Source organism: Triticum dicoccoides, chromosome 5A (genome assembly GCF_002162155.2).
Source record: "Triticum dicoccoides isolate Atlit2015 ecotype Zavitan chromosome 5A, WEW_v2.0, whole genome shotgun sequence".
Taxonomy (NCBI): domain Eukaryota; kingdom Viridiplantae; phylum Streptophyta; class Magnoliopsida; order Poales; family Poaceae; genus Triticum; species Triticum dicoccoides.
This window is the reverse complement of record NC_041388.1, coordinates 669,557,138-669,570,968: the sequence shown is the minus strand read 5'-3', so window position 1 is coordinate 669,570,968 and position 13,831 is coordinate 669,557,138. Positions and strand designations below refer to the sequence as shown.

Below are 13,831 nucleotides of genomic sequence, written 5' to 3'. Positions count from 1 at the left end.
CTGGGAGGAGAAGACGATGCCGGGCTGAGGCGAGGGGGGCGTGGCGCGGGTCCAGTGCCAACGCGTGTAACGGCCCTACCTGTCGTTCTCCGTGGTCCTCTGGACTAGGTGCATGCGCGAGGTTAAAGCTGTTCGGGCCGAACATCGCAGTAGTGTTGTACGGTTTCACCGTCCGATTTGAATCTGGATGTTTGTGTCGATGCGAATCTGGATGCCGGAGAATATCCGTTCTCAGCATCTGCCGGACTCTATTTCCTCCCTAAACGTCTTTTCTTTTAAGGAAAGTAGCCATCATGGTGGTTTATATTCGAAAAAACTAACACCTACACATGTGGACGGGCGTTTGTATCTCGCCCACACACGTGGATCCACGTTCATTTGTGGTTGCACGAATCTTGCTATGTTTGTGGTGCCACGTAGGATTAGGCTGGTGTGTGCGCATTTATCTGGTCGCCCACACGTCCGTTTTCACCACACGGAGGGACCGATGTGTAGGCACTTAGCAGTTCGCCCACACGTCAGTTTTCACTCATGCACAGGGGCTGGTGTGTGGGCATTTATCAGTTCGCCCACATGCCCGTCTCCTCTCCTACACTCAAAGCTGCCAGTTGACATGTGTTTTGCAGGATACATGGCAACTGCCCTAGTGTGCTTGTAAGAAGATGACAACTCTCTTTTTACCCGAACATGTCAGTTGTCATGTGTTTTGTAGGGTACATGGCAACTGCTCTAGTGTGCTTGTAAGCAGATGACAACTCTCTCTTTTTACCCGAACATGTTATTTTGACATGTCTCTTTGTAGCACTACACGGCAACTACCAAATTACCTAGTGTTAGTAGGTGGCAACTCCTAAAGTTTTCAAATCATGACAACTGTAGTAAATCAGACCATACATGGCAACTGCCTAGTGTTAGTAGGTGGCAACCCCTAAAGTTTTCAAATCATGGCAACTATAGTAAACTAGACCATACATGGCAACAGCTGCATTTGTCCAAAAATGGCACCTGGCATTTGACCTGAGATGGCAACTGCAGTTAAGCAACCATAGCAAATGTAGTTGTCCGACATGGCAACTGCAGTTAAACGAACATGAAAGAGGGTTCGTACCATGGTAACTGCGGGGCGCGTGATGACTGTCATGCGGGTCGTGCGGGACCATGAGGTAGGAGACCTGACATACGGATGTGTGGGCGTTATCTATTTTGCCCACACGTAGGTGCGTGAGAGGGACCGCGAGAAAAAAAGAGGTGTGTGGGCATTACTTATTTTGCCCACACATCCTTTTAGACACCACACAAAACGTGTGAGCAGACATCTTAACGCCCATACGTATGGGCGTTATCGGCGTCATTTATATTTCATGTGCAAACATCGATAAATCATTTGTTAAGACATCTACTAGAAAAATCGAAAGCTTTGATTTCCAGATAATGGTTCTAGAGACCACCGAATTTCTAGCCAACAAATATGGCGCCATATTGGCCTTCCTAGGGCAATGAGAAAAATCTATGGAAATAAAATTACGAGCTAAAAACGAGCATTCTTTATAAATTGCCGTAGTCGGACCAACCTCCGTTCTGCATGATCTCAATAACTTCCATGCAACCACCTTCCGCGTAAATTTTGTTACATCCAATTTCATTAGCGAGGAGGAGTCCATCTCGTAATCCCTGTGCTTCTGTTGTTGTCGCATCTTCTACGAATGAGATGTTGCTGCATGATGTTGCCACAAAGAAGCTCGTATGGTCCCGCAGAAACGCACCTGTCGCCTCGGTGCCACTGTCACAATCGAAACCAACATCAAAATTCAGTTTAAGCATGCCCTCTGATGGCTTCTCCCAGCCACGTCTCTTTATTATGCTCTTGAGAAATTTTTCGCAAGTGATGCTATTGCTTGCGTCGATCTAGTGGGTCTTCAACATCCCCCCGTTCAAAGAAATTAATTCAATTGGACCTCACACTTAGTCCCTATACAGCCGCTGACCAGCATCCCTTAAATCGCCTTAAAAAATAGGGACGATATAAGGGCGATCAGATGCGACCAGACTCCAGGTCATAGCGGTCCGACTTGCACAAGGCAAGTTAAAGAGCTAGAGAATCATCTACTCCCTCCGTCACAGTTAAATTTGCGTGCGTTTCCACAATAGACAAGGTTTAAGGCGCATTGCATTTATTTATAGTAGCTAATTAGTACTTTGATATACTATTTCTATATGCATGCGTAGTGTGAATGCTATTTTTTAGCCCATCTCACAACCAATAGATAACCACCTAGATCCCCAGAGAATTTCCAAGCGCACCTTCTAAACCGTGACAGAGGAAGTATGTGTAAAATGGAGAAGTAAAGTCAGAGAATGTTCCCTGTTAAAAAATTAATGTTGTTCGCATTTTACTGTAGGTAATCATTGTTCTTAAATTATTGTGTTAGGCTGCAAATTAAAGGAATCTAGTGAAGGAAAGTCAGGGTACCGTAGCTTACCTGACTTCCATTCCTATGTTAGAGGATATGGATCCCTAGCAGCCACCCGGAACTCCTTTCTGGTCAAGGCGGAGGGACCTAAATTGTAGTCCCACCTCAACGTGCGAGGCGGATGCCGATCGGCTTAAATAGCTACATCGGCGGATGACAACAATCTTCTCTCTGGTTGCATGGGTCGACCAATTCTTGTTGTGCGAACGAGTAGCTTGACACTAGATTGCATTTCATCAATCGATGATTGTTCATCGAGTGACAAGTTTATCTTGTTCATATACGTTGATGATTGTTCATCGAGTGTCAAGTCCATCTCGTTCATATACGTTAAATAGCCCTACTACAATCAAAGAGATTTTTAAATTGGTCATCGAATTTTGTTTCGGCCTACACCCTTGCACACACATTGTGATTTAAAAAGCGCCATGCGAACATCAATGTTCCGTTTGTGAATAAGATATATCACGACTATTAATCTTCTCTGTGATAAGCATAAAAAATTAATAGTGACAGTCCATCTCCTTAACAAAGGATGCATTGGTGACTGAAGTTTATCGCTTTTGGACATTTAAGCTGATCGATTAACTCCTCATGCGACGTGGTGGGACGAAACATCCAAAACCCACCAGCCCCATACAGATGTGAAAATTAGTATGAGCAATATACTATTTGGTGTTTTTTACAGCCCCGCCGCCCCAACATCCGCAACATCCAAAATTATCGACGTGCACATGTCTGCGTATATTAGTTGTTTTTGGAAATAGGGTTTGTGATTGCAAATGGCAAAACTTAAAGGCGCATCCGCTGACATTTGAGGGCTTAAATTTGCAGGTTGTGGCTGTATATGCTCTAGGAGGGCCAAGTTGTCAGTTATCACGACTCATTTCCTCTCTTCCTATTGAGAGTCGCCACTTCTTCCCTCTTCTTTTTGGCATTTTCCCTAAAAGGCATAGCTTCCCCTATGACAGATGACACCCCCCTCCTCCGAAGTGATTCGGGGGAGAGGAGATGCGGAGCTATCGTGAAGTGGAAAGAAGAAAGGATGGACAGTGTACGTGTTTGTTAGGGGAAGCCACAAAGGTCATGGGCCCACAGAGATGCCGGCCCAGGCCCTCTTAAAATCCAGCTCAAATTTTATTGAAGATGGCGCAGACCAGAAAGCGGAGACCGAAGAGCGCGCGGTGGTCACACCATTTCTTTCGTCTCTTTTCTCCAGCGGCCAGGGCGGCCGCCAAGATCCGCGCCTCCCAGCCTTGCCGTCGCGGCCGGAGGCGATGGCCAAGGGCCTTGTGATTGGTTAGGGCAGATGGGAACGGACGATCACCTCCGCGACGACGGTACCATCTCGGCGCTCCTCGCCTGCCGCTTCGATGCCGACAAGGTCGACGCGCTTGAGCTCCTCGCGCAGGGCGTCGATTTTCAAGGACGTCGTCACTATCTCATCCCACCTCGCGCAGGTTCTGTTCTTGCTAAGGCTTGCTTTTAGATTATGATATACTCCCTCCGTAAACTAATACAAGAGCGTCTGAAATCGAGATACCCTTTTGGTCTATACTCTTCTTTGTGATGCGCATGGTTTTTAACAGATTCAGAAGTGTCAGGTTCAGATGTTCTATGCTTCACTGTATTTGGATAAGATGCACACCACCGAACACACAAGATCTTGCTCCATCAACCAGCACGGCACTCCATCTCGAACAGTAAACTCTACTGAATCTTCCTTCTGAGCCAAGTCAACATTTAAGGAAGCATCTTTGTTCAAAACTAGGATGGTGGCCCGCGCAAATTCGTGGGCAGCATCTTGTTATTTTACAAAATTTAATACTAGTTTCATTTGGAATCTCCTCCCTCACGCACGATCATTGCCGCGCGCGACGCGGATGCGAGTGCGCGGCTCCGGTGAGCTGACGGCTGTCCATTTGTCGGCTAATTTGGAACAATGAAACCGTGGATCACTTTTTTTATGTGTTTCGTGGCTAAGATCATCTGGAGCTTGCTGGAATGTGCTTTTAATCTAAGAACAGTGCCTGTTAACCTAAAACAATGTTTTGGGATTTGGCTCAGAGGTTTTCCAAAGAATTATAAATCTTTGGTCTCTGAATCACTGTCGGAACTGCTGCTGCGTTCTGAACTATTTGGAGGAGTAGAAATGATATTTGTTTTACAGATAAGAGGATCAATGATCCTTTTGCTTTGATTCATCCGTTGTGCCACTAGATTAATTCTTGCTCAGTTTTGCGGCAAAAACAGTAAAATCTAGAGGAACAGAGTAAATAGAGCGAATAAGTGAGATCTTCGGGGCTGCTCAGGCACAGAGACCTGCTGTACCGGCATCGCTAGAAAGGGACTTTGGCGAGATACCTGGCGTTGTATATATAACGGGCGAATTGGCCCAAAATGTGCATTCATAATGAAGCTTGTGCTTTACTCTCAGCTGATTAATTTACAAATGATTGATATGACTATCGATAAGCTTCACTTGAAGAGTACTCCAGAAACGAAGCAGCAAAAACAAAAAATCACATTGATGCGCTTAACATCGGCCGTAATCCAGCTATGTAATGGTAGCAGACTGGTAGATTTGCTGCATCACCCCTCTGAAGCGGTCAATGTCGAGGGTGACGTTCTGGCCGTTGAAGAAAGTCTCCCAAGCCACACCGAAACCCTGCCTTTGTATGGAGCGGGGGTCGGTGAAAACGGTGTGGTTCCTTGGGTATATGTACTTGAGGGTCGTCTCCTCGGCGGTGGCCTCGTACTCGACGTACCGGAGCCCCATGTCAGCCGTCGGCGCTCCGAAGGCACTAAAGGACGCCCACCTCATGTCGCCCCACGGGACGATCTGCATCACCGTGCCGTTGCGCGGGAGGAACACCAGGTTGGTGAGCCCTGCGCCATGCACACCCAATATCACGTCGCATGAGTTCACCACCTCCGCGAACCGGGCCATGTCGCTCACGACCTCCGGCCCCGCGGATACCACCTCGAAACCGACCTCCGTGGCAGTTCCGATGGCCTCCGGCTCGTTGGCGATCTCCCTCGACCTGCGCCGCGACACCATGACGAGACGAGGCCTGCCGCCGGAGGTTATGTTTACGGGGGTCGCCCACTCACGCTTCAACGAGTAGGCTGACCGGAGAAAGTCTCGGAAGTCAGTCATCGTGTAGCCCTTGCGGGACAGAGCTGGGATGATCCCTAGTTCTTTATGGCTCTCAGTGCCGACGCGCACCGACGGGAAGCAACGGACCTCGTCGTCAGCGTCGAAGTCGATGACGGGGTAGATGGAGAGTGCGGCGAGGATATCCTTGAACTTGCCAAGCCATTTCGAGTCGTAGTCGGTGGCCACGAGCTGGACGCGGCCTTCGTACTCCCGCGCAGTGTTGAAAAGAGGGATGATGCCGTCAGTCATGGCGTGGAAGAAGTTGGCGAGGTAGCCACCGGAGGAGAAAATCACCGCGGGGACGTCGTGCATCACCGTGCACCCTGGCGGATCCGGCCCCGGCGGGGCGCTCCATCGGATGGTCACCTCCCGAACAGTCTGCATAGTCTGTGGCTCCCACTTGCGCGTGTACGGGTGGATCGTCACCGTCCCACTCTCAGGTCGGTAACTGTCATCGGAAGCTGAGACCACATACACACTGGCGGCTTTGCCGTGCATACGGACGTCGCCTTCCATGGCACAAGTGTCCATGCGCTCACTGCGAAAGTCGCAACTTGACTTGCTTCTTGGTGCCGCCACATCTGTATCATGCACACAATAGTTATTAGTTTTTTCTTTGAGGAACAATATTCTTAATTAGTTCTAGTCAGAAACTTCGCTAGGTTTTCTTTTGTCACTCTTGGGAAAATTTCAATTGCAGTTGGATTATTTCATCATTGGCAGCTCCTTAATACACGAGAACGGTGTTTTATAGGACTGGCTCTAGGGTGTCCCTTTTTCAAAAGAAAAAGCAAAATATATTTAAAATTTACAAAAAGTATCATTTTTTTCTACAACTACATACACATGTTCTCTAAGTTTGTGCAAATTTTTATTAAGTAAAATATGATTATTGGAAGGCTACAAAAAGAAGACAAAATTATGGCACAAAATATAACAAAGATTTAACCAGTTTTCATCTATATATTTGTCTGTTAGTATTTGTTCGTTTGCTACCAAATTCTAGTATATATCGCCAAACTCGTTGCCTCAACAAAATTATGAATGCAAATACATAGTGCTTGAGTATGCACTATACTTTGTACGTACCTGATTTTATCAAAGAACCATCTCCTCCCCCGTTCATGGCTTGGAGCCCCTTCTCATTCCCGAGATCTGCAACAGAAATACAGAATTCAATTTAGTCAGACTTGACTTTTGAATGAACAAACTAATTGAAGCCCCGTTCTGCAGAGAAACGGCAGTTGATTACCTCTGTTCACATCGACGATGTCGCTTGATGCAGGAGAAGGTGGTGCTTCCACGACCGGAGCTGAATCAAGCGAAGGATCGGGCAACACACTATCATGGTAGATTTGCTGCAAGACCCCTCTGAAGCGGTTGATGTCGAGGGTGACGTTCTGGCCGTTGAAGAAGGTCCCCCAAGCCACACCGAACCCCTGCTTCTGTATGGAGCGGGGGTCGGTGAAGACGGCGTGGTCCCTCGGGTATACGTACTTGAGCGTCGTCTCCTCGGCGGTCGCCTCGTACTCGACGTACCGGAGCCCCATGTCGGCCGTCGGCGCGCCGAAGGCACTGAAGGACGCCCACCTCATGTCGCCCCACGGGACGACCTGCAGCACCGTGCCATTGCGCGGGAGGAACACCAGGTTGGTGAGCCCTGCGCCATGCACGCCCATTATCACGTCGCACGAGTTCACCACCTCCGCGAACTGGGCCATGTCGCTCACGACCTCCGGCCCCGCAGGGACCACCTCGAAGCCAACCTCCGTAGCAGCTGCGATGGCCTCCGCCTCGTTCGCGAACTCCCTCGACCTGCGCCGCAGCACCATGACGAGACGCGGCCTGTCGCCCGAGGCCCGGTTTACGGGGGTCGACCACTCGCGCTTTAGCGAGTAGGCCGACCGGAGAAACTCCCGGAAGTCCGTCATCGTGTAGCCCTTGCGGGAGAGAGCAGGGATGATCCCTAGCTCCTTATGGCTCTCGGTGCCGATGTGCACCGACGGGAAGCAACGCACCTCATCGTCGGCGTCGAAGTCGATGACCGGGTAGTTGGAGAGCGCGCCGAGGATATTCCGGAACTTACCAATCCACTTGGGGTCGTAGTCGGTGGCCACGAGCTGGACGCGGCCGTTGTACTCCCGCGCGGTGTTGAAGAGAGGGATGATGCCGTCGGTCATGGCGTGGAAGAAGTTGGCGAGGTAGCCGCCGGAGGAGAAGACCACCGCGGGGACATCGTGTGTCACCGTGCACGGTGGCGCTTCTAGTCCCGGTGGGTCGCTCCAGCGGACGATCACCTCCCGCACAGTCTGCATGGTTTGTGGCTCCCACTTGCGTGTGTACGGGTGGATCATCAACGCCCCGTTCTCTGGCCGATAGCTGTCGTCGGATGCCGAGACCACATACACGGTGGCGGCTTTGCCGTGCATACGGACGTCGCCTTCCATGGTGCAGATGTCCATGCGTTCATTGCGGAAGTCGCAACTTGACTTGCTTCTTGATGCTGTCACATCTGCGTCATGCACACAACAATTATTACTTATATTTTTGAGGAGAAATAGATCTAAATTGTCTTATATTTCTTTACAGAATGAGTACTAGTTAGACACTTCTCTTTAGGTTTTCCTTTGTCACTATTGGGAAAATTTCAATCGCAGTTCAATTATTCTACAACCCCTTCCATAGAAATAAGCCCCCATTACAGCCGGGAACTACTCGGTTTGTCTATGATTCAATCCACAACTCTTAAACTGATTCAAAATTGACTATCAAAATTTGCAAAAAAATGTACAACCAATAATAGTAATATATTGATGATTACTGGGAAGTTTCAAATATTTTTTCTTAACATGTTTACCAATATCCTGAAATTATAATTTCAGCCCATTTTTTCTCATATTTTTTTCCAAAAAATAAAATTAACTAGAATTTTTTGAAACATTGTGGTATAAACAAGAATAATACACTGAACATTCTGGGGAAGTTTTGGTCATTTTGGCCAAACATATTTAAAATATTGTGAAAATATATTTTCTGCCCTATTTTAGTCTATGCCTTGACATGTCAGCTGGTTGGGCATTCAACAGGGTCAAACCCGGCCTATACTAGCCAAAACAAGGGTCAGGGAGGGGAGGGTTGAATCCTAGCCGGTTTTCAGAGATCTAGGTTGAATCCTAGCTGATTTTAGAGTTAAGTGTTGACTCTCTGAATAGCTAGTAAAGTGAAATTCTCTCAGTTAAATATGCAGTATACTTTTGTACGTACCTGGTTTTGTCAAAGAACCATCTACTCCCCCGTTCATGGCTTGCAACCCCTTTTCCTCCTTTTTCAGATCTGCAACAGATTACAATATTCGAATTAGTCAGACATTGACTTTCGAACAAGCTAACCGAACCTCCATGTTCTGCAGACTGCAGATAAAAGCTCACTGAATTTAACTACCTTTGTTCGCGTCGACCACCTCGCTGGGCATCTCGTCGGGAGGAGGTAGTGCTTCGACGACTGGATCGGCCATTACAGTATTCTGGTAGATTTGCTGGAGCGCCCCTCTGAAGCGGTCGATGTCGAGCGTGACGTTCTGGCCGTTGAGGAAGATCCGCCATGTCATACTGTACCCCTGCCTGCTTATGGAGGGGATGTCGGTGAAGACGGCGTGGTCACTCGGGTACACGTACTTGAGCGTCGTCTCCTCGGCGGTCGCCTCGTACTTGACGTACCGGAGCCCCATGTCAGCCGTCGGCGCGCCGAAGGCACTGAAGGACGCCCAGCTCAGGTCGCCCCACGGGACGACCTGCAGCACCGTGGCGTTGCGGGGGAGGAACACCATGTTGGCGAGCCCAGCCCCATGCACGCCCACCATCACGTCGCACGAGTTCATCACCTCCGCGAGCCGGGCCATGTCGCTCATGGCCTCCGGCCCTGCCGCCACCACCTCGAAGCCGACCTCCATGGCTGCTGCCATGGCCTCCGCCTCGTTTGTGAACGTCCTCGAGTTGCGCCGTAGTATCATGGCGAGACGTGGCCTCTCGCCGGAGGCCCGGTTTACAGGGAATGACCACTCACGCTTTAGAGAGTAGACTGACCGGAGAAAGTCCCGGAAGTCCGTCATAGAGTAGCCCTTCCGGGAGAGGGCAGGGGTGATTCCTAGCTCCTTATGGCTCTCGGTGCCGACGTGCACCGACGGGAAGCAACGTACCTCGTTATCGGCGTCGAAGTCGATGACCGGGTAGTTGGAGAGCGCGGCGAGGATGTCTCGGAACTTGTCAACCCACTCATGGTTGTAGTCCGTGACCACGAGCTGGACATGGCCGTTGTACTCCCGCACAGCGTTGAAGAGAGGGATGATGCCATCGGTCATGGCGTGGAAGAAGTTGCTGAGATAGCCGCCGGTGGAGAAGACCAACGCAGGGACATCATGCGTCGCCGTGCACTGTGGCGCATCCAGTCCTGGAGGGTCATTCCAGCGGATGGTCACCTCTCTGATAGTCTGCATTGTCTCTGTCTCCGACTTGCGCGGGTATGGGTGGATCGTCATCATCCCGTTCTTAGGCCGGTAGCTGTCATCGGACGCTGAGACCACGTACACTGTGGCGGCCTTGCCATGCACACGGACATCACCTTCCATGGCGCAGATGTCCATGCGTTTACTGCTGAAATCGCAAGTTGACTTGCTTCTTGGTGCTGCCACATCTGTATCTTATAGACAAGAGTTAGTAATTAGTACACTAGTTTGAAACTTCTCTTAAGTTTTGTTTTCTTACTATTGGGAAGTTCTCAATTGCCGTTAGACTATTTCATTTACGAGCAGCACTTACAATACAGTGCTCTTTTCGGGTGGAATATAAGAGTGGCATGGGAATATAGGTCGTCAATTTAACTATGAAAACATGTACAATATGCCAAAGAAATATATGTCTATACAAAGTTCATTGGATGATTGAATCTTAATTTTTTGTTGTTGTGAACAACACATTTTTCACTAATCAAATTGACGTCCTGAAATCCATGTGGCTGACTTCTATTTTATTCCGGAGAGTATTTCATATTGGTACTGTACAACTAACACAGTGCCTGTTACTCCCTCTGTTCAAATATAAAAGGTCTAACACATTTTTCGAGATTGTCTTTAATTATTAATAAAATTAATAATATATAAGATGTATAATTTAAAAATTACATCATTATAAAAAAAGCTTCTTCCACATATGAATTTTTTGGTATACGTGTTTAAACATACACATCATGTACTATAGTTCAATGATATATTTTTTGAACATACGCATCATCGTATACTATTGTTCTAACCCATGGTCAAAGCCTCAAAGGCAACCTTAAAAAAGTATTGAGCCTTGTGTATTTGGATGGTGGGAGCAGCATTAGTTTGTTTGCTATTTAATTTAGTCAGTCTTGAGTTTTACTACCATTATGCAGAGAAAAGGCGAAATTACCTCTCTTCGCATTGACGACGTCGCCGGGGGTCTCGTCGCTTGATGTGGGAGAAGGTGGTGCTTCGACGGCCTCGCGGGGTGCCTCGTCACTTGATGGGGGAGAAGGTTGTGCATCCATGGTGCCGCCGGGCGTCTCGTCGTTTGATGCGGGAGAAGGTGGTGCATCGTTGGCCTTGCCTAGCGTCTCTTCATTTGATGTGGGAGAAGGTGGTGCTTCGACGGCCTCGCCGGGTGTCTCGTTGCTTGATGTGGGAGAAGGTTGCCCTTGGACGGCCTCGCCGGGCGTCTCATCGCTTGATAGGGGAGAAGGTTGTGCACCGACAGCCTCGCCGGCCATCTCGCCGCTTGATGGGGGAGAAGGTGGTGCATCGACGGCCTCGCCGGCCGTCTCGTCGCTTGATGCGGGAGAAGGTAGTGCTCGTACGACCAAATCTGAATTAAACGAAGGGTCAACCACACAGGGCATATACTATTACTGTTAGCGTCAATCGATGATTTCATTAGAGAACTGAAGCTTCTCAAGCTCGGTTAAAGAATGAGTTTTGTTGCGTACCATGCGCAGCTCTCAACTTGGCTACCTCAAGTAGTAGTTCTTTGTGCGCAGCTCTTAGCTCGGCCACCTCACGCAGTAGCTGCTTCTGCTGCTTCCATATTGCACTCTCTGTACCTGGGACGGCGAAAGAGGACGTAGTGGCGGAGTTAAATTGCCTGGATTACAATGGTTAATAGTATCAGCTTTCCTAAAGCTAGGCTCTAGTATTTCATTATAACACCATATATACTCGGTACCTCAAAACATAAAGCATTCTGTAGCCAATGCTAGTACTTCATTCCAAATTATTGAAGTTCAATTGAGCTCTATTCTAAGTCAAATTTCTTAGAGTCCATAGCATGAAAATGTACTAGCTAATATATAACATCAAATATACAGAGTATGAAAATGTATTTGATAATGAAACTAATTGGGCATTGTAGATGTTGATATTTTTAAAAATATGGTCAAACACGAACTTCAATTAATTCGGTACGGAACGAGTATTATAGAATGTGTGTTGCACTGCGCGTTTAGACAAACTTGACTTTTGGACAGGCTAATTAACTTAACCTCTGTTCTGCAGATAAAAGGTGATTAATTACCTATGTCGGCAAAATAATAAAATTACCTCTGTTCGCACCGACAACCTTGCCAGCCATCTCGTGGCTGGATTCGCGAGAAGGTGGTGCGTCGACGACCGAATCTGAATTAAATGAAGGATCCATATACCACTGTTGTTAGCGCCAATCGATGATTTACTTAGAGAGCTGAAGATTCTCTACTGTAGCTCGGTTAAAGATCGAGTACCATGCTCAGCTTTGAACTTGGCTACATCATGTAGTAGTCGCTCCTGCTGCTGCCATATTGTATCCTCTATACCTGTGATGGCGAAAGAGGACGTAGCGGGAGGTTAATTGCATGGATTTCACGTTAACAATCCAGCTGAGTGCATACTCTTTCACTCCGCTCACCTGAAGACGGAACCTTGTGAGTCGACTGTCGAAAATACTCCGCAGCTTCGGTAACGCTGGTCCCTGTAACTGCAAGCCATGGAGGAAAGTCATGTTCAGCTGTAGATTTTACATGTAAAGTTGTCAAGATCGGACTACAAAACCGATGTCTCGAGAGGTACGCGCCCTTAAAAGGATCACGAAAATGTTGATCCGGATCGAGATCTTGTCAACTTCAAAGCGAGGGGTTGATTTGATTCATTGGCTGGCGTGCATGCATGTGAAAAAAATCAGTAGGCCCAACTCTGAACAGTTGTTTAATTCTTGGTGAATTCAAAAACTAAGCATTTTATCCAAGATGATCAAGCTCATGGTCAAATTATACATACTCATGCTGCAACAAATATGTATGTTGAATCATTGTTACAGCTTACTATGGACCAACAGTACTACTCTTCTTCTTGGAAAGATGGATCGAACAAGAACGCACGCGCGTACATAGATCAGATGAACACTCAGAAAACAGATGAACACTCGAAAAAGAGTTCCGATTATAATCGAGAGGACTTACGTCGGGGAACCTGCGGCATGTAGTCGGCATTGAGCAGGACGAAGACGAGGATAGGAAGCAGAAGCCACACGATGGCCCTTGCTCCTGCTCTGCTCGCAAGCTTCTTGCCGCTCTCGTTCCTCCTGGCCTTTTTCATCTCGCAGCCGGGCTGCTCTTGTACTGGCTTGAGCACTTAGCTCTCTACTGAATAATGGTGGTCACTGATCCTCCCTCACTGACCTCGGAGCTACTACTAGTATAGTATGTGTGCGTGGGACTTAATGACACTCGAGGTCAACCCGAAGATTTAGTACAAGTGAAGCGTGATGTGATCTCCTTTCTGAACGCGCTTTAATGCGCGAGCTTAGTTTAATCCGAGCTTTCTCATACTCCAGAGTGTGTCTTAAGTCTTTGGGTTGACCTCGACCTGGAGTGTCATTAGATCCCATGCACTGTAATAATGGCTCCATTGCGTTAATCGAGCATATATACAGCCATTCGCCGACTAAGCATACGACTAGTCTATTCCACTCCTACGCTCTCGTGATAAACCACGATAAAATATCTCTGTCGTACAGTAGTTCTCCTTATACCAAATTGTACTGTAGTTCTTTTTTTTTTCTAATAGTAGTAAGCAACGCGGATCACCAAACCGTCCGTCGAAAGTTCTGACACTTTTAGCCATCCGTGGCTCATCAATTTCGTTAGGACTAGTCTG

The 13,831-nt window shown here is 47.9% G+C and overlaps 1 protein-coding gene across 1 annotated transcript; it reads right to left on the bottom strand.

Annotated features, from left to right (window-relative positions):
• Nucleotides 1–4,898: 4,898 nt before the first annotated feature.
• On the bottom strand, nt 4,899–13,298 carry LOC119303975. The gene is made up of 11 exons (XM_037581138.1): nt 13,135–13,298; nt 12,585–12,653; nt 12,421–12,492; nt 12,242–12,316; nt 11,632–11,745; nt 11,079–11,510; nt 9,073–10,320; nt 8,896–8,964; nt 6,884–8,143; nt 6,721–6,786; nt 4,899–6,212 (listed from the first exon to the last, which is right to left on the bottom strand). The coding sequence occupies exons 1-11, from the start codon at nt 13,268–13,270 to the stop codon at nt 5,029–5,031; spliced, it is 4,725 nt and encodes a 1,574-aa protein (XP_037437035.1). The 5' UTR covers nt 13,271–13,298; the 3' UTR covers nt 4,899–5,028.
• Nucleotides 13,299–13,831: the final 533 nt, after the last annotated feature.

Bases quoted from the DNA above. Each gene is read 5' to 3' on its own strand.
- LOC119303975 (XM_037581138.1), bottom strand. From the start codon at position 13,270: ATGAAAAAGGCCAGGAGGAACGAGAGCGGCAAGAAGCTTGCGAGCAGA. The intron at 10,321-11,078 runs GTAATTTCGCCT...TATAAGATACAG, and splicing joins CGTCGTCAATGCGAAGAGAG to ATGTGGCAGCACCAAGAAGC. The intron at 6,787-6,883 runs GTAATCAACTGC...TTTCTGTTGCAG, and splicing joins CATCGTCGATGTGAACAGAG to ATCTCGGGAATGAGAAGGGG.